The 25691-nt window shown below is 35.8% G+C and overlaps 1 protein-coding gene across 1 annotated transcript in view; it reads right to left on the reverse strand.

Annotated features, from left to right (window-relative positions):
- The window catches only part of LRP1B (LDL receptor related protein 1B), a 1720016-nt gene that overhangs the window by 879107 nt on the left and 815218 nt on the right, over positions 1-25691 (reverse strand). The window contains exons 5-6 of the mRNA XM_053919407.2: positions 22570-22689; positions 14234-14362 (exon numbers count right to left, since the gene is read on the reverse strand). Coding sequence (XP_053775382.1) covers positions 14234-14362; positions 22570-22689 — 249 coding nt within the window. The remainder of the gene's footprint in view (positions 1-14233; positions 14363-22569; positions 22690-25691) is intronic.

The following is a 25691-nucleotide window of genomic DNA, read 5'->3' on the forward strand; positions in this document are numbered from 1 at the left end:
ACCCTTGAAGTTTTAAAATGTCAACTCTAAAAAGCATCCCAAGGCCTTCCACAAGTGTTTGTATTTTATCCCCCCAAGAAATTCTCTCAATCAAGCTATAATATTTTTCTCTGCCTTCAGAAACACAATAAAAGTTTTTGACTTTATAAAAACATCAAAACAAAGAAAAATTAATGACAATAACAAAAAACTCACAGCACATAAGTAAAATTGTAAATTATCACTGCTTAATAAAATTTTATCAAGTGACTACATCTGAGCTTGGTTAGCTAGTTAGCTTCTCTCCTAATCTCTTAAAGTCATCTCGAACCGTGTAATACTTGCCCTTGCCCTTCTCTAATTTGGAGTCCAGAGTTGGTCTTCAATACTCCTACTTTGTTTTTTGTTTGTTGGTTTGTTTGTTTTTCCCAGTTGACTGTGGCACTCTTGAACCCTGCTGGATCACAGATTTCTCATGTTCAGAAGGGATCTGAGATGGCCTGATGTCAGGTTAACAAAGGTATACTGACATTAATGTTGGTGCTTATTTTCTTCATTTGGCAACTGAAATGACCTATATACTGAAGCTGCCTCTCCTGCAAAAATAAACCACTATTGAAGACTGCTTTGCTGCCGAGCTTTATGAGAACTCCAGATGTAGACTATAATTTCTTAACTGGTGACTAGTCAGTAAATTTACGTACATCATAAACATAACTTGGAGAGAGGCTGGGCTACGAAGAAGCACTGAGATTCCTTGAGAAACCGAGATAAAAATGAAATAATGATCAACCCAGTCAATACTTAATTGACATAATTGATCAGTCTATTTGATTTTTGTAGCTGCTTTTTGAGTGAATCAATTGTTTTAATGCAAAACATGTCAAACTAGGATTTTAAAGCTTCAGACAAACAGAAAAACAGTGAAAAGGAAGCCATATGCTTTATTATCTGACATGTTTTGATCTAATAATGGTGACTTTAAAATTCAAATGACATACGGGAGAAAGGATACTTACAAAATTAGTTGAGATGTCCTTTACTGAAGTAATATTCCTAATTATTAACTGCGGTTTTCTTCTTTAGACAAAAACTTAAGGCTTAGCATGAAGATAAAAGAAACCCATTGAAAGATAAGAACCTGCAAAAATCATCAGGGGCTAAGGACGTAAATCTTTTTTTTTCCTACTTCATCATGAAAGCTGGTATAAGCCTGGCAAAGACAGTCTGTCTCTACGTGCACCACTGCTGATCACTACTGTGCATCACCACCTCAGGTTTCCACATGCCAACTGAAGAGCACCATTAACGTGAGTAATGAGGATAAAAGACCGACCAGAATAAATGTGATGTTCTTATTAGATGCCATCCTTTGAGTCATTGGACGGTCCCCAAAGGAGTAGTTGAAAAGTACATTACTTGACTCCGGTCAAAGGAATAACTACATCAACACTTAGTGAGAAGTAATAAATATTAACTTTCCACATAGAAGAGATTGAAATGCAAGAAAGCACCCAGCCAATATTCTAACCTAGAGAAGCAAGACTTGGCTTGAATAAACCTCTCCTAGGCTGTCAATTGATTCATGCTGGAGGAAGTCATCCTCCTCTGCTTCACCACTCCCTCACATGTCAGCGTTGTAAAAAACAGTACTTTTGCCCTGGCCCATGTGGCTAGTTGATTGGAGCATCATCCTGTAAACCGAAAGGCCGTGGGCTTGATTTCCAGTCAGGGGACATGGATAGGCTGCTGGTTCAGTCCCCAGTTGGGGTGCATGTGAGAGGCAGCCGATCAATGTTTCACTCGCTTTCTCCCTCCTTCCTTTCCCCTCTAAGCTTGTCCTCAGGTGAAGATAAAAACAAACAAAAAACCGAAACAATATTTTCCATCCCAGTTATAGAGACATATATTTGTGTCCTGTATGATCCCAAAGTGATTTCTTCCTATCATTTATTTCATATTAGTAAGTGGAACAGTTTTTGAAAACTTTTTAGAAAACCATGAGTTAAAAAGAGAAACTAAAGGACATAGAAAAGCTGATTTGACTAGATTCATAAAAATACCTATTTAATTCCAAGCTACTATAACCATATTCTTAGAAACATACCCTTATCCTCTCATAATCAAAAATATACTGAGTGTGTGTGTATGTAATTTCAATATATAGCTGCTGCTGTTTTCAGAGTGAATAAAACTTATTTTAAGGTTTCATTTAAACTTCCTATTCTTTCAATTCTAAGAACATTATTTTAGTTAGTTTCCTTTTATGTGATTAGAATTGTGAATTCAGATACTTACAAATAAATATAATAAATGCATATATATGCATGTCTTCTAGTTATACAATATTCTGATCTATCTTAGTCCAGTGGTGAACAATTATCTCCTCCGACTAAGTTCAGTAAGTACGCCTCAATATGTGTTGAGTCAATGATGAAAAAGAACCCCAGTTACAACTGAATAAAAGTTTAAGTAATGTCTTGCTCGCAAAATGTACAAAATAAAGAGTTAGAGTAAGGCCAAAGCATGAGAAAAGAGAAAACTACAATCTATACAGTCCAAATAAATAGTTTTTAACCAATATGAACTTAAAATAATTGAAAGGATATTTTAAGTTTCTAATCATAGTTTATCATGTATAAATTATATCAACTCTTTTGAAATACATGTTTTTTTAAATATTTCATTTATTTACTTTTAGACAGAGGGGAAAGGAGGAGGAGAGGGAGAGAAACATCAATGTGTGGTTGCCTCTCACCTGGCCTGCAACCCAGGCATGTGCCCTGACTGGGAGTCAAACCAATGACCCTTTGGTTCGCAGGCCAGAGCTCAACCCATGGAGCCACACCAGCCAGGACTCAACTCTTTAAAAATAAGAAAAGTGAGATGAAGTATGAAATGAGAAATAGGAATGTTAACAACTTGTAATGAAAAGTCATACAAACCTTCAATGGAAATGAACTGCCACTCTCTCTCTCTCTCTCTCTCTCTCTCTTTCTCTCTCTCTCTCTCTCTCTCTCTCTCTCTATATATATATATATATATAAAGCAATCTCTGTAGGGAGTAATTTTCTTTTGAAAAATTCTAAAACAGCCCAGAAAGAACAGAAAAGTTGAATATGAAGTATCAGGAGAAAATCATCTAGTTTTAGAGAGAAAATATTATTCAAATAATATAATAAATTATAGGTCAAAGTCAACCAAACCAAACTAAAAATGTGGATAGTGAATATTATGTAAGTTAAAAAAATCTAGGGTTGCCATTGTTCTTTTTAATTTCCAAGACATATATGGCTAAATCTGTTTCTCTGTTTTTCTTAACTATTTTTAATGGAGAATTCTCTTTACTGAAGTGAATGATACTTAGAATATGGATATACTGTGTCATATATCAAAGGAAACCATTTTATCACATTTTATAAGAATAAATAAATATGAATCAAAGGTGGAAACATTAAAATGCATTAAAAGTAGTATTGGGCTAAGCAAGAAAATTCACATTGCTACAACTCTGCTATAATTTATTTTAGAACTGCTTTTTACTGTCACAATGTATTTATGCTGAACTGTTGTTTGGATGAAAATACTTTACTGGTTGTATTTTTATTTTATTTTTTAGAATTTATAGATATGTCATTTAACTAGGATCAGAAGATCAGTAAGACAGCCTGTTATAAGAAAGACATAAACTAGTAAAAATATTAAAGTATATATACAAAACATCTATATTTTTAAGTCTGGTTTGGTACATTTTATAAAAGACGTGTAGTGACATTGAGGGTTTTTTTTAAACATTTTTATTGTATTTTTTTCCCATTACTATTTAACCCCCATCCACCCCACCCCACTGCAATCACTACACTGTTGTCCATGTCCCTGAGTTCATTTTCCTTTTTTTCTTGATATCTTGCTATGGTCTGAATGTTTGTGTCCCCTAAATTGATATGTTGAAATCTCAACTCCCAAAGGCAATGGTATTAGGAAATGGGGGACTTAGGCAAGTGCTTACTTCATGAGGGTTAAGACCCTCATCAATGGGATTGGTGCCTCATAAACGAGGCGACCTAGCTCCTTCTGCCACACCGGGATCCCACATGTGTCTGTAAATGACTGCCACCCAGAAGAGAGCCCTCACCTGACCACTCCGTCACCCCGATCTCAGATCTCCAGGCTCAACAACTATCAAAATACATTTCTGTCTTTTTATAAGCCACCTATGTCATGGTGTTTTTTATTAAGACATACCTTTTTTTTAAATTCTAATTATTTTTGGAGTAAGAGGAAGGAAGGAATAAAAAAGAGAAAGAAACTTGGGTGTGTGAGAGAACCATTAATGGGTTGCCTCTCTCCCATGGCCCAACTGGCACCCTAAATGGAAACCAGCCTGCAACCCAGGCATGTGCCCTGACCAGGAATCGCGCTGTTGGCCTTTTGCTTTGTGGAACAATGCTCAACTCACTGAACCATGCCAGTCAGCACTAAGATATACCTGTTTAGTAAGGTCAAAAGTTCTTTAATAGAGATGGCATTTGATCTCAGCCTTATTTTAAAGGAAACACAGGAATTGGACATGCAGAATTGAAAATGAAGAGTTCAGGTGGGAAAAAAAGTAGTTTTAACAAAAGCAAAGATGTGGGAAAGAGTAGCATGTGTTGGGAAGATACTGACCTCAGTTTTTTGGTTTCTGCAGGCTGCAGCAGGTCTGAGTAGTAGAAATACTTCATAGTAATAGTAACATCAGCTAACTCCTTTTGAGCATAATTTAGAAGCCAGATACTGCAATTCATGCTTCATATTTTTTAGTTTATTGTATACTCAAAACATACCTATAAATAAGGTTCTAACATTAACTACATTTTATGGATAAAAAAAACTGATTTATATAGAATTTAAGCAACATGCTTAATATCACATAGCTACTAAGTGAAAAGAACTGGATTTAAAATTACAGTTTATAGTAGCTGAGAAAGTAGGTTGAGAAAAGTTTGCAGTTATTTAATGTCAAGATGATAAACTTATTTTTAATTCAGGGTGCAATGGGAAGCCACTGTCAACTTTGGATAGTATAAGATGATAAAAACTGGGTTAAAGATCACATTGGAAATGAATCATAGGGCACTATATGGGTGAGTAGAATATACTGGAATGGATAAATTTCCCATTTAAATTTTTAAGTTTCTTTGCTTTCACTTTAAAAGTAGTGTATCATAGTATAATTCATTTCTGATGGGAAGGTAACAGGTAACAGTTTTGTTTAGACACTGCCTGAGTTGTGGTATTCTGCAGTGAGGTTAGGAAAGAGTTAAGTGAGAGGGAAATGCATCTTTGTTTCTGTTTAGACTGATCAGAACAGAAAGCCAGCACGGCCAAGGGTGCCAACAGTCCTACTGGAAGCAGAAGCCATTAGGAGAGAAATTAGCAGCAGAGAATCATTAGAGGTTCAGTAACATACTAGGCTCTACACATGGAACTAGAGAAATGCATTGACTTTATTTGTAACTATGAATATAGTAACCAAAAATCATGAAGAAAATAAATTGTGAACACAAGCATTGGATATCAGTATTACTTAACATAGAAATTCTATTGTAACTTCTCAGGAAGGAGGTTATAAGGACCTAAAATAAATGGTGTTTAGTTCTTCAGTAGGGATGGGTTGATGTAGTAAAATAGAAGTTCTAAATTACAGTGATTGTTTTATGTAGACAATGAGGGTTGTGAGGATTACACAGAAATTTTAGATTTCAGTGATGAAGAAAGAGTTGTTGTTATAAAAAATGTAAGGAAAGAAAATGGGGTCACTTTTGAGAGACGACAAATTTAGTGTTGGCACACTGATCCAGTGTCATGGTTTGCAACTTTGTCTTCAGCATTGTAAAACTTCACTCTTACAAACTGTGGATCAACCCAAACTGACCATGGACTTCAAACAGTGAAACGTTTTTACTATTTAGACCTTACTAGTGAAATACTGGTACCTTCATTAGAAGATATTTCATTTGAAGTGTGATGATTAAGAGACAATGAAATATGTTCTTCCACAGGAATAAGGATCATTTGACAAAGACAATAAAAATTAATAATATCATGCCCCCTCCCCAACCAAAACAAAACAAACCAGAACAAAAACATCTTATCATTTTACAAATTATCAGTCCTTACAATCTCCCTGGTTTTTAAAGAGCTGGTCCACTAGAACAAGGAAGTATTTAAATTATTATCTAAGGTCTTACTTAGCAAATGGTTAAGTGTACAATAAATGAATAACTACATTGAGACCTATTTGGTATAGCTCAGTGGATTGAGCACAGGCCTGTGAATCAAAGGGTTGCCAGTTCGATTCCCACTCAGGGCCCATGCCGGGGTTTCGGTCCAGGTCCCCAGGAGGGGGCACACGAGTGGCAACTACACATTGATGTTTCTCTCCCTCTCTTTCTCCCTCCTTTCCCCTCTCTAAAAGGAAATAAATAAAATATTAAAAATAATAAATGAATAACATATTGAGGGATGTATGGATATGGACTCCTCAGTGTTTTAAAAAATATTTTACTGAATTTGTAAGTTTGAAAATGATATTGCATTTTTAAGTAAAATGAAATAAATGACATTGTAATTTTTAATCATAAAAATAAAATATGTTAATTGATAACCATGAAAGATTATATTAGTGAGTCCCAAAATTTTTGAGAATAATTCATTCAAATATTAGGTTATTGAATGATTAAAACTAGCAGGTAGTCTAGAGGTGGTCAGTTCACATTACTTTTGAATTTCTTAGTCACCTTTCTAAGCAGGATGGAACTATTAGAAATGGGGAGTCTCAGTCTCCAGATGTTCTATAAAATCATGAAACAGGGTGTGTTTTAAAGTCACAATACAGAATAAGAGAACTTAAGAAATTAATAAAATAAGAGATGTTCAAAGGACTTAACACTGAATCATGCCAAAAAATACTGGTAAAATGAGGACAATGAAGCAAAGTGAAAAAACTACATGTTTTGTAAAGTAAGAGGAGAACCCCAAGAATGTGTTGCTTTAAAAGGAAAAGTCTCCAGGAGACAAGGATAAGATGCTGCTAGAACTGATAATTGCGTACTGTGGCAACTGGAGGTCACTGGTGACCTTGTCGATAAAGGTGTGAAGTGGGTGATAAGAATTAAGATACACTGAAATGCATTCCAGAGAGGGAGAGGAAGTGGAGAAAGAGACAAGACATTTTGTGAGGTTTTTTTTTTTTTTTAATAAAGGGAAAAGAGAAATGGAGTGGTATTAAAGAGAACATAGATTTAAAGAAAGTTGTTTCTTATCATCTTTATAACACACTTGTATGCTGATAGGAATGATGCAGGAGAAAATTAAATATTGCTAAGTCAAGAAATAAAGAAGGCAATTGTGTGAGCCTACTTCTTGAACAGGTGGAAGAAGAGACTGATGCACAACTGCAGGACTAGCCTTAGGAAAAATGCCAGTTAGTTTTTTGATTCAAATGAGAGGAAAATGGAGCGATTACTTCTATATCCAAAGAGATTGGTAGATTTAATTAAGTTTGTAGTGAGAATGTTCTGTTTTGCTTGTTTCTAATTTCTCAGGGAAATATGAAACAAGATCCTTATCTTTGAATAAGATAGAAGGTAGATAAATGAAAATTCATTATCTAGATGTGGGAAAGGGATAGGCCATTTAATCTATTTCATTGTTTTCTGATAGGATATAAATATACAACCTATATATAAGATTTCAATTTTCTGTTATATTATTAAAAAGACAGATTAGTTTGAAGTACTCAGTGGTGATTATGTACCAAACTTCTAGATACTTTTCTAAATGTGTTCTTTACAATTTGACAGTAAATTGTCCTAAACTTTTTACAGTTATTAAAACATAATTCATATAATTTGGCAACATTTTTCTTGCACTGGAAGCACAGATAAAGTCTTTGTGAGTTCAATTGCTAAAAAGAAATGTTCACAGACATTTAAAAGTGCAATCAATATAACAAATTTTCTCTTCTCAGGATTGAAATAATTCTAAGCAGCTTGACTGGGGAGAATATGTCGAATATTAGTTTTCAAAGTCAAGGACGAGATGGAATCTAGTGAAAAGAATACCAAGGTGAATTCTCTAACTGTTGTTATTACCTTGTTGATTGAAATTGACACAGGGGATGCTTTCAAGGCTCTCTGAAAACATTTTTTTTCTTATTAAAAAGAACAAAATTTTCTTCTTTTTCTCAAGTTTTAAGTTGTTTTCTCTCCCCCTTAGGATTTTAATAGCTATATAATTCTACTATCGACAAAAGCAATAAAAAGTTTTATATATGTATGTATATTCTTGCCTATCTGAAAATTAAACCCCTTATACTTTCTTTAAGTATAAGTATGCCTCATTTTTGTTTATTTTTCATCATATTTGTCCAATTTGAAGACAAAGTCAATTATAGAGTATATTATCTGTAACACATTTGAAATTGAGCATTTTGTTAGTAGTTCAATAGCTATCCTACAAAAAAATTAAATAGCATGTTAGAAATTCATACCTCTACGTTGTGCCATTTGTAAAAATAAAGTCTATTGATTGTCAAAGCTAGATCCCATAAATGTGGCCACATACTTATTTATGCCCAAACAAAGCAGTCCTCAGGGAGATCGCAGTTAAGACAGTAAGTAGTAAAGACAATGGAAGGCACGCCTGGTTTCTACACCTCACCTTTTCTTTCACATGGGTAAACCAAAGGTGTCATGACATAAGGCACCATGGGTATGCTCACCATTATCAACCTCTCAACGCTGTTTTTGGAAAAAAGATTCAAGATCTCAAGGAAGGTGCTAGACTGTGAAAGTGATTTTCTCTAGCAAAAAATAAACAAATAAAACCCACAAAAGCACTACATCTTAACACTAGTATACCCATTTGCAATGTTTGAGCAGGAAAAAAAAAGTATGGTGTTTAATTTGAGCAATGAAAATTCCATCCGAAATTCTTGCCCTACCCGGTCATGAAATGTCATTTCCTATTGAGTGAAAGGCCAGAGAAGATGTAGGGTAGGAATACTCCAAAATATAGGGGAATGTGTTCAATGGCCAGGCCAAGTGTTTCTATAGGATACTGCCGGATTGCAGGAGGGAAGCTCGTTCTCAGCTGTCTTTGCTGAGCAAAGATACAGCAAGCAAACTAGAATTGTATGTTTATCTGGACAGGGCCTTGGTGAAGCAGGCACGCCTTCATGCAGAACTCTCCAAACCGCTTCTTGACATCAATACTATAACAAAGGCAGCATGAATCCTGAATAACAGGAAAAACTGGCAAAACACCCCATTGTCCTTTGAATCTATTCCAGCAATTTGACTTTTATTTAATTGATCCCCAGTATCTCAGTACCCTTATTCTGCTTCCTGAATGATTAGGAAGGAAATTACTTAAAGCATCCAACAAATATTTAACAAACATGTTCTGTTTCCAGGCACTGAGATATATCTCTGCCACTTATCACTTATTGCAGTATATATAATTTCCACCACACATGTGGGGCTGAGTAAATAACAAATCTGGATTATTCTGCCAATGCTGGTCTGCTGGGCTCATGCCTTGCTCAGAGTTTCTCATGTACCATCGCATCACCAGGCACCACTCACAGTTGTGCCTCAATGAAATGCCAAATTGCAGTGACTAGACCTTTGGGTACCTAAAGATAATAAAAACTCTGAGGAGTAAATCTTCATATGTTGAGACATAATCACGTATCACTCTGCGGGAAGCCATTCTTAGCCAGATGGTATACTAAAACAGATCTGATCTACTAGTCTCCTAAGTTATCAAGGTTACTAACACTTAATGTTGCCCTTCCTAAGGACACTTACGTTTTAATATAGGCTGTTTCTTTTTAAAAAGAAAAAAAAACAGGGAAATATATTTTAATAATGGAGTTCTAAGCATGATAAGTGGCCAAGAGGCTCTGATACTCTGACCAGAAACTATTCCCTCTCTATACACAGGCACCTGCCTATTCTTCCCATAAGCAGAACCAGCCCTGGTAGGAAAATCGTGAATGATTCCTTGAAATTCCAAAGGAAAATAACAGGTAATAACAGAGTTAGATGTTAGATATAGGAGCCATAGAAAATTATATTTTGTACTACTTCTCTCTTTCTCTTTTCTTTTAAGAATTGTAGTAAAGAAAACAGCAAGTTGTATAAAAATATTTTCTAACACTGGCTAGAAATAGGCTTCTGTGGATTATGGAGATTATGACTTACATTTATTTCAACAATGAGGTCAATGCTTAAGTAACTAACACTCCTCCCTTTCCCCCAATTAGTGAATGCAAATTATAAGCTATAATAGGATCCCAAAGTTATTTCAAGGGCTCTCTTCTCTCAATACTCTGGTTGTTTCAGGGCAAAGAGGTACACTGTCTCTCATGGTACCATTTAATGCAGTGCCTCTAGGCTGACGAGCATACAATTATTAGTACTCTTTTTTCTGCTCCTCTATTGTGCAATCACTAGAGCTGGGTTGGTTTCATAGGACTGTATGCTGGGCTAAGTGTCTGACTTCAGCAAGTGGTTGCAACACTGAAAAGTACAGTCCAATGGGCCTGAATTTATCACAAATAAAAATGCAAACAGTTCCCGAATTAAACACCCTTGGTTAATACTTTCATTCTTACTGATTCTACTTAAGCCAATTTTTAGCCCTGGGTACTCTCATTTGACACATATTTCTGCATCTAAATCAGTTTAGATCAGTTAAAAGAAAGGAAGTTAAATTGAAAAATAAAACTTTTTTTTTATTTTTATATTTGACAGGTTACCAGAAAAATGTAAAATATACAGTAAGTTTCACTAGATAACTACAGATGTTTTGACAGTTAATTTTAAAACATTTTTTTCAAATGAAAAGTCCTATTAAACTAATGTTTAATAAAAAGTTACTAGCTTTTACTGTGTGTACCATTTAAATCAATAAACATTCCATCGTGACATTCATATTCTAGTATATCTCCTCCTACATTGTACTATCAAGTATGTATATTTACATTAAAGTTACGTTTGATATATACATGGTAGACTTTCTTCCATTTGGAAGTTATTTCTTTCTATATCAAATGGATAGTTGGACTATATTACCTTTGAAGCTCCTCCCAACTCTGAAATGATTGGTTATTTATTACAGTAGTCAGGTCAATATTACTAAGTATAGAAAAGAAAATAACGCGTCTGCATTGCATAAATTAACAGAAATAGAAGTGCCTCCTGCCTAACATTAATCTCTTACCCCATCTGCTACAGAGCCCACAGTGCCCACCCACCCCCATCAGAGTTAGTTCTTAAGTCTTATGAATTTTATTTGGACTCAGGCATTATATTACAAAGGAGAGATAATCAATTAACTTGGATTAATTTACCAAATTATTATCAGTTGTCACATTAAATATAAGGCCTGCAAACAAGCTTCAGGGTGAATCGCGGGGGAACAACCATGCCATCATCCTGTGCTGAACTAGTTCATCACCTTCATAAAGGCAGGTGCCCAGCCAGCTGACTCTGTGTCTCTCTTCCTGTACATACAAGGCTACTTCTCCCAGGAACTTTTATCTTCCCACCATCTAGTAAGGCCTTCACAGAACCTTCCTCTTGAGTCTACTTCCAGCTTCCCATTGTATCTTTTGGGCTTGATATTTTTCTACTGTTCTTCCTTTCTAAAGCCTAGATATCGTTTACACATGCACCAGCTGTCTTGAGTCGGCTTGTTTTAACCTTCCCTAATTTCCTGCACTCCCAGTTTCTGAGATCCCTGGAACTCTGGCTTGACTTGGAGGAAAGTCAGGTTCAAGAGTCCAATAAAATAGAATTATAGAGGAAGGTAAAGAAAGGGCAATTTGAGCAGTTACAGAAAGGAGAGATGACGAAGACTTATGACAAATGTGGTTTGATGTGAAACTTTTTCCTGGCACCCACCAGTCACAGCAACACCATGAAAAATCAATGTGCTGTAACAAATTTTAAAGCCAATGAAGGAAATATAATTTTACATAAAACGAAAGCCAAATATGTCCTCTGGGTCACTTGTTATAAATATGTGGAAACTAAAGCAAAACTGATAGTTTTCCTTTGGAATTGTACAAATACACTGGTTCAAATATCCATTTGACCTTTTGAGCTAGTCAGTATATGTTACAGATTTGCACCCATTTACTTTATTACTCACAATTCATTTTCATAAACCATAAACTACAGCAAACTTCCTTGGAAACTGTAGTTTTCAAACTCTAGGGCAGTACTGTCATCAAGCCAATGACCTAGAAGTAAAGATATTTATATATTCTCGAGTCATCAAATCTCCTTGAGGCAGCCCTACATCACCATGTTCCAAGCCTCTCTGATTACATTCTTTTATTTTCAGAAATCTTTTCCATGAAGAAAGAGAGAAAGTGCCTCTTTGTATGGAGTGTATTACATTCCATCCTTCCTGTGTATCCACAGCAATATTGTGTGGATCAATAGAACCAGCAAAGAACAAGCCTTCTCCTTCCTTACTCCATCAATATTTAAAATCAGAACTCTCAATGGTGGGCAAAGAGGAACATAAAACCTGACCTAATTTTTCTCAAGGATTGCCCCTGAAAAATAAGTAGGGCTTCATAAACAAAGTCAGTAATTCAAAGAAATAAACTGAGAAGTAAAAGAGTTTCTGCCTCTGCAATTTTGTATAGAAGTATGTTTTGTAAATAATTAAACACACTATCTCAGTGTAATAATTGAAATTACAACATGAGCTTATATCGTGAAGGGAGGCAGCAGCAGCAGCTTGCTGAACAAATCCAATGCTTTTCTCAGTCTGGCTTCGAAAATGAGAATCCCATCCTACACCTAATTTTCCAATAGTTAATAAATGAAGAGTGAGGGCAGACATTCATTAATTTATCAAAATGTCGTAATTTAAAACTGTGTAAAATGAAACCAGATTTAGGGGGAAATCAAAAGAAGCCAGATGGAATATGATGTATAATACCTTCCTATGTTATTCCAAAGCTAATTCAGCCCACAAAAAATTAACATTATCCTATTGCTACTATCACCTCTGAACGTGATATTTCATTAGCAAATCAACTATACTCACTGAGTGTTTATGGTAGGCTGAAACGCTACGTAAAAACTATAGGCTTTATTTGCAGGTAAGAGGTAAAAGAAAGGCAGTCTTGAAACTTGAAATGCAAACACTTAAGAGTATAGCACTCATTTTAGTAATTTTAATCAAAAAGAAAAGTTCAATTTTTCCTTCCCTTCTTCATTCCTTTCCTCCCTTTCTCCTTCCTTCCATCCACAAATATTGAGAACCTCTACATTCTAGGCAATGACAAAACTTACTAAATAACAACAAACAAAACAAACAAGTTCTATAGTCTAATGCTTACATTATTCTGGGGAAATCAGATGTAAAACTAATACATAAATTACTTCTTAAAATAAAATCATTTTTATTTTAAGAAAATAAAACGTAAAAATCATATAGTGATAGAATAGGTATGCATAATGAAATTAAACTGGGAAGTAAGATAGTGTTAAAAAAAGGATATATGCCATTAAATAGAATGGTTAGAGAAGGGCGTTCTGAATGTTGCCATTTTAGCCAAAACTTGAATGATAAAAATGTGAACGTCATAGGGAAAGGCACTGTAGGCAGATAACCCAGCAGGTGGAAAGATGTCAGTGCAAGAGCCACGTGGTTGAGGAAGGACCAGTGTGACTGGCGTGTGATGAAAGGCGTGTACTGGAAGACGAGACTGGGGAGGTGAATGGTGTCACCATTAGGCACTTATAGGTCCTGTGAGGAGTTAGGATTTTATTTTCATGGTGAGTGAATGTTATTGGTAGATTTTTAAGGAAGAGGTAACATCATCTAGTATATATTTTAAAAGATCACTTGAACTACTATGTGGAGTATAAATTTTGGAGGGGAAACAGAAACCAGTTAGGAACTTATTGCCTAGCCCAGGAAAACGCTGGGTAATTCAAATCAATCAGTCCATTCCTTTTGAACAGACTTTTGCTCATTACAAACTTCCTGTAACATTGAGTTACATAATGATCAGTGACAACTGGAGGAACCGCACTGGATTTCTAAGTATGGATCAATGAATTAAAATAAAGCAAAAATCTCTTTTTTCACTGTTCATATCACTCTACTATATTTCTAATGAAAAGGAACTTCAAAAAGGAAATAAGTTCTGGAAGGGCAAAAAAAGATAACTTACCATTTTTGGCTTTGCAAGACCTGTTATCTGGCTGCAGTATGTAGCCCTCCACACAGCTGCAGGCATAGGATCCATGCGTATTTGTGCAGGTCTGGCTGCAGGTACCATAAATGGCACATTCATCTTGATCTAAAAGGAAAACAGGCATCATTTCTAAGCAAATTTATTGTTGGGCATATTTTTCCTTGAAGAAAACATGTTTTTCATACTTGGAAATAATGTGTTTTTTTTTTAAAGGCCAACTCCAAGTCTTTTCAAAACCATACAAATTGAAATGGTAATAAATAAAACAAATGAAATTTTAAAAAATCTTCTAATTCATTGTTGCTTTAATAGAGAGATACAAGATCAAACTTAATATCATCTTTTATTTTAAAAGAGAGTTTATTTACATTTTTGATGGGCAAACTAGAAGTCTTTAGATAATTTTGCAAAGGTATCAAATGTACTATAATTAATATTTTTGAATAGTTCTAGTATTATTGACACTGACTTTTTCACTATTTCAACAAAGAATTAGTCTAATAACATGGCTTTCAATAAATATATTAAATAAAAGTTCTGAACCAAGGTATGAAAACTTAGATGGAAAGCAGGATAAGAGGTGGGTGGGAGATGAGGGGGTGAAGGATGGAGCAAAAAAGAAAAAGAACTCATGGGCATGGACAACAGTGTGGTGATTGCTGGGGAGAGGAGGATATAAAGGGACTAAATGATAATGGAAAAAATACAATAAAGATTAAATTAAAAATAAAAATATTAAGCACTTGTTAAAATAAAAAAATATTATCCTAATTAAATTTTATTTTATTATTTATGGTCCTCCTTCTATTTCCTCTCTCCTTTTTCTCCCTATACTTCCTTCCTAGAGCAACTTGTTCAAATTTCTATAAACAGCAAGTATTTAATTATTCTTAACCAACCAGTTAAAAAAAATTCTGTCAGTTGATAATTTAGACTAATATGTACATTCAGTCTGTTCTGTGTACCAAGCACTAAACTAATTCCTAAGAAACCAAAACTGATGCAACATGGTTCCTACCCTTAAATGATACGAGCTTAGTTAAATATGATTTTCACTCTAAGATTTCCTTATAATAGAGGTGTACTCTGTTATGGTAGAGACATAGAACAGTGAGTGAAACTGCTTGGAATTAGAGGGAGAATATTAAGTAAAGTCTGCATATTTAGCTGAGTTTAAAGAACAACTTGGGTTTCCTCGTACTGAATAAAAGGGATGAGATGAAATGAGGCATCCCAGTTTAAAAAAATAGCGTGCAAAAGGCATTGGAATATGGGGATTTCAAAGATGTGTAAAAGAGTCAAGTGGAATAAGGTTGTGTAATGGAGTGGTAAGAAATGACATGGGGAAAGTGGTTTTAGGGCCAGATAATGAAGTTATTTATGTACTAAACTAAAGCATTGTACATTATACCTAGGCTCTGAGAAGCATTAATTAAATGAGCTATATGATCAACTTTGTATTTTAAAACTAAAACACAAAAAATGAATTGGTGAATGTAAAAAAGAGATCCTGGAAAATTAGTCATGTGCTAATTCCACACAAGAAATTATATTTTGAAGTCATTATATTTTGAACTAAGGGGCAATGGAAATGAAAAAAGAATGGACTCCAATGTTTAAGAAATATAATCAATAACATGTGAGGATTAATGGGATATGTCAGAATTAAATGGTGGTCCAATTATATATGAAGTATGGATTTGAGTGGAGATATCATGGAAGGAAAGAGAGTGTGATTTGGATGCCTTATATTTGAGGAGTCTGTAGGAAATTCTTGAGTAAATGACTAACATGTACTTGGAAATATGAGACTGGCAAGATGGATGATATCTGTCTTAGAGAATTTGGGAGTAAACAGCATATGGGTAACAGATTAAAAGCAAAAGCAAAAAAAAAAAAAACATACAAACAACAACAACACAAATGCAGAGGGTTAAATCCCAAAGAGAAGGAGGAAGTATGAAAAGGTTGGCCAGAGCAAAACAATACAGGATACCAATATGAAATGGGCGGGCAAGAAAATGAAGTCCAGGAGCCTTCTCTGAAGAAGACATCATAAGAAAGGTAAGGAGTTGGGAAGGGTGAGTGTTCCAATGATAGCATAGTGTTCTATACAGTGAGGAAACCCAGTAATGTCGGCATGGACATTGTCATTAGGTTTTGGCAGTTAGGACACTGTTTAGTGACTTTGGCATAGTGAAAAGGGGACACTGCTGTAAGTGGCAGGTAGATGTGCTTAACTGGAACGTGCCTTTCTTTTATTGAGGCCCTAAATGGAATAGATTATACAAACTTCAGTCTCTTAACTGAATTTCCTCATTGGAGCTTGGAAATATTAATTTGAAGAGAAGTTGGGAGTCCTGGAAACAATTTTGGAGGAAGCAGGTGAAGAAAAGAGACAGGGAAAGGAAGAAGAGAGAGACATTAACAAGACAGCTGCTGAGGCTTCTGTGAAGTGGATCAAACTGCTGTGGAATAATAAAATATGTACTTGGTTTTGGTCCTCAGTTCCTCAAACCTTTAAAGTTTTCTGAGCAATAGGAGTGCCCTTTGTTAGTGATAATGAGGTGTTTTGGAATACACTGAGTGTCTGCTAATGAGGTCACTCAGAGCAGAACTACTAGATGATGTCAGGATGGGGGCAAGTCACTGAAAAACCAAATAGATGATAAAGGGGGGAACTCTCATCCTACCAACCAACCCTTGACCTAACTACCCTTTGACTAACTTCCCAACAAGAAAAGCTAAGAAAGGCATTTACTAAGGAAAAGCTAAAAGATCACTGACAAGCTAAGGGGCCACTTTAATTAGACAACTATGCATTTGTGTGGCATTCATTTACAATTTTTCTCAGATTTCTTTTGCACCTAGCCTGCATTTGTGGATAGCTTGTTTGAAGTAAGTAGCTTCGGGGATAGAAAGAATAGTGCTTGAAACTAAGTCTACGGTGAAAATCAATCAAATCTTATATTTGGTGAAGTCCAGTTCATAGTGGCCGAAATGATTTTCACATGTTTCAACTTTAATATTATTGGCTCTTATTTTAGTTTTTTTTTGATATCATTATATTGTCCAGGATATCAATATAATTAATGATTTCTTATGTTCTTTCTCCTTAGCCAGAATGCACTGCTGTGACATTGATATAACTCTACAAAACTGGCTGCAAAGGAATAGGCATGCCATTACTTGTAATGCTTCCTTCTTTCTCTCTTTAAGAACACAAAATATCTGAGACTTCCAGTCAAGATGGCAAAGTAGGCACACATGACTCACCTCTTCACACAATCACATCAAAATTACAACTAAAATTTAGAACAACCATCATTCAGAACTGTTGGAAATTGAGTTGAATGGAAGTCTGGTAACCACGGAATAAAACAAACCACATCCATCTAGAGTGGTAAGAGGGGCACAGATGTGGAATATCCCACACCAACATGTGGTGGATCAAAATTCAGTAGGAATATCTCAGGAGCAAGTAGTCCCAGACTCACACCAGGCCTCCCAGCCCAGGGTTCCAGTGCCAGGAAGATAAGTCAGTACAACTTCTGGCTGCAAAGACCAGTGGAGATAGTCAGTGGAAGAAACTTCTGGAATCCCAAGCAGTTCCTCTTGAAGAACCCACACACAGACACACCTAATCAGACTCATTCACTCTGAGCTCCAGCACCAGGGTAGCAGCTTGAAAGGCACCAATTGTATCCAGGGAGACACTGAAGTGTCTGGCATCAAGGTGAGCAAAGGCCATTGTCTGTTTTCTAAACCCTCCCTCCACAGAGCTGGCAAGCTGGTGCCATATCTGAGAATCCATCAGTCTGGCTAATGCTGTTTGACCCTGTCTGATTTTGGAGATCCCCAGACACTCTGCCCCATACAACTTGCAGGCCCACCCAGGCTGCTTTTTCATGTGTCTTGGCTCATGTGTCACAACTTCTTAAATCCTATCAAGCAAGCAACAACCTGGGGCTTCAGTGAGCCCCAGGCCTGGTACTAGCAGCAGCCAGCCTAGATTCATAGCTTGGCTTTGTCTGGGAATCTTCAAGCCCAGCACAAGTAGCAGCCATCTCAGATTGTTTTATAGATCAGGCAGGGTGTCCCAGGCAAAACACAGGTGGAGGCTGACCTTAGCTTACACCACCCAGGAAACCCCAGGGCCAGCACACCCAGTGGACAACTAGAGAATGCATCAGGGTACCACCATCCCACATCTGCACTGCTGATCCACACAGAGGGCAGAAGTTAGTGGTCAGTGGTCACAGCCAATCCTTGTAGCTGACTAGCCTGGGAAAATCCTTCCCATTGATATGCAAACAGAACTTAAGACTCAACTGCAAGAGGAGGGTGTATTCAACCCACACAAAGGGAGTACCTTGAGTACCCAGCTTGGGTGATAAAGGAGGCTGTGACACTGGACCCTACAGAACACCTACAACATTAGGCCACACAACCTAGACACAAGGTCAAAGCAGCTCTACCTAATACATAGAAACAAACATAGTGGCTGCCAAATAAGGAGACAAAGAAACATGGCCCAAATGAAAGTACAGATCAAAACTCCACAAAAAGAGTTAAACAAAATGGAGATAAGCAATCTATCAGATGCAGAGTCCAAAACACTGGCTATAAGGATGCTCAAGGAACTTTGAGAGGACCTCAACAGCCTCAAAAAAATCCACTCAGAAATGAAGGACATGCCAATCGAAATAAAGAATAATTTACAGGGAAACGACAGCAGAGTGGCTGAAAGGGTGAAGAGGTGAGGGGATTAAGAAGTACAGATAGGTCAAGGTGGATAAAAGACTTAAATATAACTTGTAACACCATAAAAGTCCTAGAGGAAAATATCAGCAGGAAAATCTCATACATTCCACCCAGCAACATCTTCACGGATATGTCCCCTAAAGCAAGGGACATAAAGGGAAGAATAAACAAATGGGACCTCATTAAATTAAAAAGTTTCTACATAGCTAAAAAAACAGCATTAAAATGAAAAGAGAACTAACTATATGGGAAAACATATTTGCCAATGATACCTCAAACAAGGGTTTGATCTCCAAAATATATAAAAAACTCACATAACTCCACTCCAGGAAGACAAAAAAATACAATTAAAAAATGGGCAAAGGACTTGAACAGACACTTCTTCAAGGAGGACAAACAGAGGGCCCAAGAGACATATGAAAAGATGCTCAGCATCACTAGCCATCAGAGTGATACAAATTAAAACCACAACGAGATACCACTTCACACCCATCAGAATGGCCATCATAAACAAATCAACAAATAAGTGTTGGAGAGGATGTGGAGAAAAGGGAACCCTAGTGCACTGTTGGTGGGAATGCAGACTGGTGCAGCCACTGTGGAAAACAGTATGGAATTTCCTCAGAAAACTAAAAATGGAACTGCCTTTTGACCTGGCAATTCCACTGCTGGGATTATACCCTAAGAACCCTGAAACACCAATCCAAAAGAATCCATGAACCCCAATGTTCATAGCAGCAAAATTTACAATAGCCAAGTGCTGGAAACAACCTAAGTGCCCATCAGTAAATGAGTGGATCAGAAAATTGTGGTACATTTACACAATGGAATTCTACACAGCAGAGAGAAAAAAGGAGCTCCTACCCTTTGCAACAGCATGGATGGAACTGGAGAGCATTATGTTAAGTGAAATAAGCCAGGTGGTGAGGGACAAATACCATATGATCTCACCTTTAAGTGTAACATAATCAACAAAAGAAAAAAGCAAACAAAATATAACCAGAGACATTGTAATTAAGAACAATCTAACAATAGCCAGAGGGGACAATGGGGGAAGGGTTTTCAGGAACTACTATAAAGGACACATGGACAAAACCAAGGAGGAGGGTGGAATCAAGGGAAGGAGGTGGGTTTGACTGGCATGGGAGGCAGTGGTGGGGAGAAAATGCAGACAACTGTAATTGAACAACAATAAAATATTTTTTAAAAGAAATACAAATAGGTAGTTACAGAATAGCCATGGGGATGTAAAGTACAGTATAGGAAATGGAGTATAAAAAAACTTACATGCATGACCCATGGACATGAACAATGATGGAGGGATTGCCTGAGGCAGTAGGGGTGCTGGGTGGGGGAATTAAGGGGGTAAATTCTAGACAACTGTAATAGCATAATTAATAAAATATAATAAAAATGAATAGAAAATATCCTGGAAATATGGCTTCTGGAAAATGTAAATGATGTCAAGATCTGGCCATTCAAGAGTGCAGAGACAGTAAAAAGAGCTTTTCTTCCACTGATGACCTCCATTATTATTGCTGTATAATTTCTTATTCATGTTCAACAGAGGAAATTGATTGTGGCTATCTTTATGGATTTAATTAAGAGATTAAGGAGAAAGAGAACCACGAAAAAGAGGTGAAAATTCTGATTGCTGTAGGAGTCAGGTGTAGCAAAAGGGTAAGAAGGTTGCAGTACAGGCATAGGACGGCTATATTAGCCTGGCCCGTGTGAATGACAGCTGCTGCTCTGAACTAAAAATTCTATGTATGTTTAGAGGTAATCACATTTGGCTGACTTCTGTGACTATAAGGCACAGGTGGCAAACACAAGGGTCATGGGCTGAATCTGGCCCTCCACCTTGTTTTATCCGGCCCCGCACCTTGTTTCTACCTGGCAGCAGCGCCGAGCTCTTGCTTAACCATTAAGGAGTAGTTACATTTACACAGCCCTAAATTACATTCGGCCCTTTGAAGACAACCGCAAGGCTGATGTGGCCCCAGTGAAAATGAGTTTGACACCCTTGCTGTAAGGAGTCTAAGTCTGGTTTTGCTAGATATTCTGATTTTTTTTCCCCAAAGACTGACTGACTGTGAACAGTCTCCTGATATTTAAGTGTTGGTTTAAACATAATGTGAGTCAAATAAATATATCAGTTTGGTCCTCGTGTAGTCAGATTATGCAGTTTCTGGGTCAGATAGACATTTAATAATAAATGTTTCTACTACATTTGTATAATGCAGAGAAAAGAAAAGTCCAACAAACTACAAATTCAAGGCCTAAATGTTCATTAAAGAGCAATGAATCTCCTCAGATTAAGAATTAATGGGCTCTAAAGATCTGAGTTTTAGTCCAAGTCACTTAATTTCTCAGGGTAAATAAAACTTTGCTCAATTTTGTAATTAGGATTTTGAACAATATTCTGTCTGAACAATATTCTATCTAGAGTAATGGAGGGGAAATGGGGACAACTGTATTTGAACAACAATAAAGAAAAGAAAAAAATTATGTTTTAAGGTAAAAGTTATGACATTGAAACAAAGGTTTAAAGTAATCTCTAAAGCACCAATTTCTTTGGAAAATATTCCATTTATTAGTATCTCTGGCAATACAGATATTCCTTAATTTTTATATAGATTCTATATTTTATGTTTTCTATATATAGATTCTAAATAACATAAAATAATAATGTAAAGTTTATATTTTGGAGATATAACACATACACACACATAGAGAGAGAGAGAGAAGTAACCTAGAATTGTTCAACATGGCAGAGTGGTGTCATTTCAGAGAATAAACATTTATTCTAGAGTATTCACAAAAACAAGAATCGAGGCATTAAAAATAGAAATCTTTTTATGTTCATCATTATTGCTAGTAGTAAAATGTCAATTGTCAGAATTACCAATGCAAAAATTGTAAAGAATATTACGACTAGCTCTGGCTGGTGTGGCTTAGTGAATTGACCACTGGCCTGTGAACCAAAAGGTCGCTAGTTTGATTCCCAGTCTAGGGCACATGCCTGGGTTGCAGGCCAGGTCCCTAGTAGGGAGTGTGTAAGAGGCAACCACATTTCTCTCCCTCTCTTCCTCCCTTCCCCTCAGTCTAAAAAATAAATAAATAATATCTTTAAAAAATAAAGCTTCAAAAAATTGGTGAAAAAATAAAAGAATATTATGACTAGCATTAACCTAACTTTGTAATAACAAGTATATACCACCCTGCAGCTATATCATAGGCACAATACAATTAGAAATTTAAAATAATTAAATCCGATGTTTTCATCATTAACCAAAGTACTTCCCATTGTTGACATTTTTCCATATTTGACATTATTGCAACATGAATTGAAAAATGGTATAAATGTGTATCTGTAATATTTATGTTTGTGGTTTTGGGGGAAGTATGAACTTTGAAATCTCAGGGAAAATAATTAATATAAACACTGTATGGAACACATAGTAGGTATGCAAAGATACTTCATTAAACTTCTGTCCACTAAGCCTCTGTAAAAAAAAATAAAAAGAATAGTCACCTGTCATACCTACCTTTACAGCTTCTTCCATCTTCTTTTACTTCAAATCCATCCTCACAGAAACACCTTGTACTATTTCTGTGCACTGCACACTTATACTGACAGTTCAACTGCTGGCACTTGGGTAACAGCTCTGTAGAGGAAAAAAAAATTACTTTATATGACTGTGTACACATGTACAGGATTTAAATTTAAATATTATTAATATTTACTCAGTACATCGTCCAAAGTTTCTGTGATTAGTCAAGAAAACAGAGTATCTATTCTCTCTAAAATATGTTGGGTTGCATTTCCTTAAAGTGTTGTTAATAAAATTTCAAGTCTACTTGTTCAATCTTTCACTTTTTAGCTTATTAGGCACATCCAAAGCCACAAAATCCTTTCAAATTCTGGTAAATTAAATTATTTGAAGAGGAAAAATGTCAACTTAGTGGTTGATTTCACCATTTATGCCATGCCTTTCCTATCTGACACATTAGTTGATTTTCTATCTTTTGAGGGCTTGTTTTGGTTCACCAGTCTCTGTGTAACTTTCATAGCATCAATGTGAATATATTGAATTTCAAAAATTTATCTTTCATTAGTGGCAAAATATTAGAAAACTACTGAACATAATATATTTTATTATTCCTAAATTCCTTCAGAGCAAGTGTATCATTGAAGAAAGAGTTAGCAGGCCCTCAGAACAAATTAAGATTCAATATGATACAGGCATGAAATAGCTAAAGTGACAGGAGCATAGATAATTCACTGCCTAGATAATTTCTAACAGGAATAAGATTCCCTAAACTAGAAAAATATAGGGCTAGACTGTGTAACTGATTTTTCCATTTGAACGTGGAGGTATTAATGAATTGTAACAACCTTCTGCCCAGCCTGGGAAGAAAAATAAGTGTTTTGCAGATAAAACTTAAATAGTTTAAAATGTGATGATATTTGCCACAAGTTGAGCTGCTGCTTCAGAACAATATAAATTATAACAAAATTTATGAAAAGTTTAATGTGAGAAAGAACAGAAAGAATATTTCAAATGGAAAATTTGGTATTTTACTAGAAATTTAATTTTCTATAGTATTTTCTTACCCCAATTACTTTTTCTTTCATGTACATTTTTCATGCATCTTCTCTCCTTACAACTCTAAATCTACTTCCTCTCATATGATAATCTTGCTTCCTACTTCTTTGAAAAAACTGAAGCAATCAAAAGAGATTTTCCACTGATTTGTGCTTCATAGTTACCCATCTCTGTATATTCTTTTCTTTTTTGTTTTTCAAACTTGTTTGAACTCATAATCAAAGCCCCAATCCCAATTTCTGGCAACAAGTTCCATGCCCTCTTACCTAGTCAAGTACATAATTTCAGCTATTATATACTTCCTCTACTTCCTCTCTAAATCATGTTTCCAGTTTTATATTAGAACAAACTAGAGTCTTGAATCTTCATCAGTTAAGTTTTACTGGAACACAGTCATCACACCCCTTTGTTTAATATTCACTCAGTACATCCTCTGTACTGAGGATTTGCTCTGAACTGAAAATTTACTCTGTAAAGGTATAGTTGATGTTGCGTCAAAGATCTAAGGCCCACAAAGCCTAAAATATTTGTGACAGTCCTCTCCATAGTTTTCTGACCCCTGTACTAGTTCCTTCTCAGAATCAAACCTGCTCTTATTTTTCCCCAACTTAAAAACAGAGAACCTGGACCGCACTTCCCTTACTAGTCACCACTGTCCAATTCCTTTTTGTAACAAAACATAAATTTTCCATACCCACATTCTCTCTCTACCTTTCTGTTTCTACCTTAAGCTGAATCCGTCAAGCTTTTATATCCATTCCTCCACAGAAATGCTCATCTGAATATTGCTAATGACCTTGATGCTGGTAAATACAATGGTCTTTTCTCGGTCATCTTACTTGACCTATCAGCTGCATTAGACACAGGTAACTACTGTTTCCTGATACAGATTTATTACTTCGTCCCCAGGGCTCCATATCCGGGGCTTCCCTCCTATTCCACAGCCTCCATTGCAAGGTTCCTCCTTTTCTTGTCCACCCCTAGAGTTCACTGGGTCAGAAGCTGTGATCTTTTTCTTTTGTCTATTGAAATGCTACAGGTGAACTCAGCAAGTATCATAGCTTCCCCTCTGACTGGGACCTAACTATAGTATCATGATGGGAAAGTTAGGTGTTTCCTCTTCAACTTCTAATTCCTACTGCTCTAACTATAGTCAATACTTTATATTAAAGTTCTTTCTCCTTGAAAATTTGGAACAATTTCTGTTTCCTACATATAAATTTTCCAACATACAAATCAACTATATCTGATTTATAGGTTTGGATTTGGGATCAGTGTTAATTGTATGCTAATAGAAATGTTAATACTTATAAAATACATGCAGAGTAGTAATTTGGTTTATAAAAATTCATTATTAAAAATATATGGAATAAATGGCTCTTCAAAAATTGTGGCATTTTTGCTTTGCATTATGGTAGTCATTTACATTTTGGTCTTCCCCACCAGTAGCGATAGCTACAAATTATACATCTATGTCAAATTCTTTAAATATGCAATGTTTTTGAAGCCCTACAACAGTCAAACATGTGGTTATTGTAGTTTACATTTTACAGATGAGAAAACTGGCAGTTGATAACCCAAGGTTAAAGAGCAAACATATGACGACTCTAGCATTCTAAACAAGGTTATTCTAAATGCAAGGCCTGTGTTGTGATACCCCTGTGTTCTGATACCTATGTAATAACACTTCTAATTCCCATTGCACAGCCCAGCAATGCACCATGGTGTATAGGTTTTGTTTGTTTGTCATTCTAGGCTTAGTAACGTGCTAGATAACAGGAAGTGTTTATAATTTTTATAGGATGAATGAATTAATAAAACAATAAAATAGCTGAATTCTAGTATGAGAATGAACACTCTCAGGTGTTAAACTAGGTTCTAAAAATAGTTTATTTACAACTTCAAGTTAGGAAATTGAATTGTCAACTCTCGTTTGGTTACGGTAGACTCAATCCAAAATCGCCGTGCATTTACGTGCCTCTTTAGTCCAACACCCACTGAGCTCCTCGTCAATGTTCTGTGCCGGGGTTCCACCGGTACAAAATTGCTTTCCACAATTA

The sequence above is a fragment of the Desmodus rotundus genome, chromosome 2, assembly GCF_022682495.2.
Source record: "Desmodus rotundus isolate HL8 chromosome 2, HLdesRot8A.1, whole genome shotgun sequence".
Lineage (NCBI taxonomy): Eukaryota > Metazoa > Chordata > Mammalia > Chiroptera > Phyllostomidae > Desmodus > Desmodus rotundus.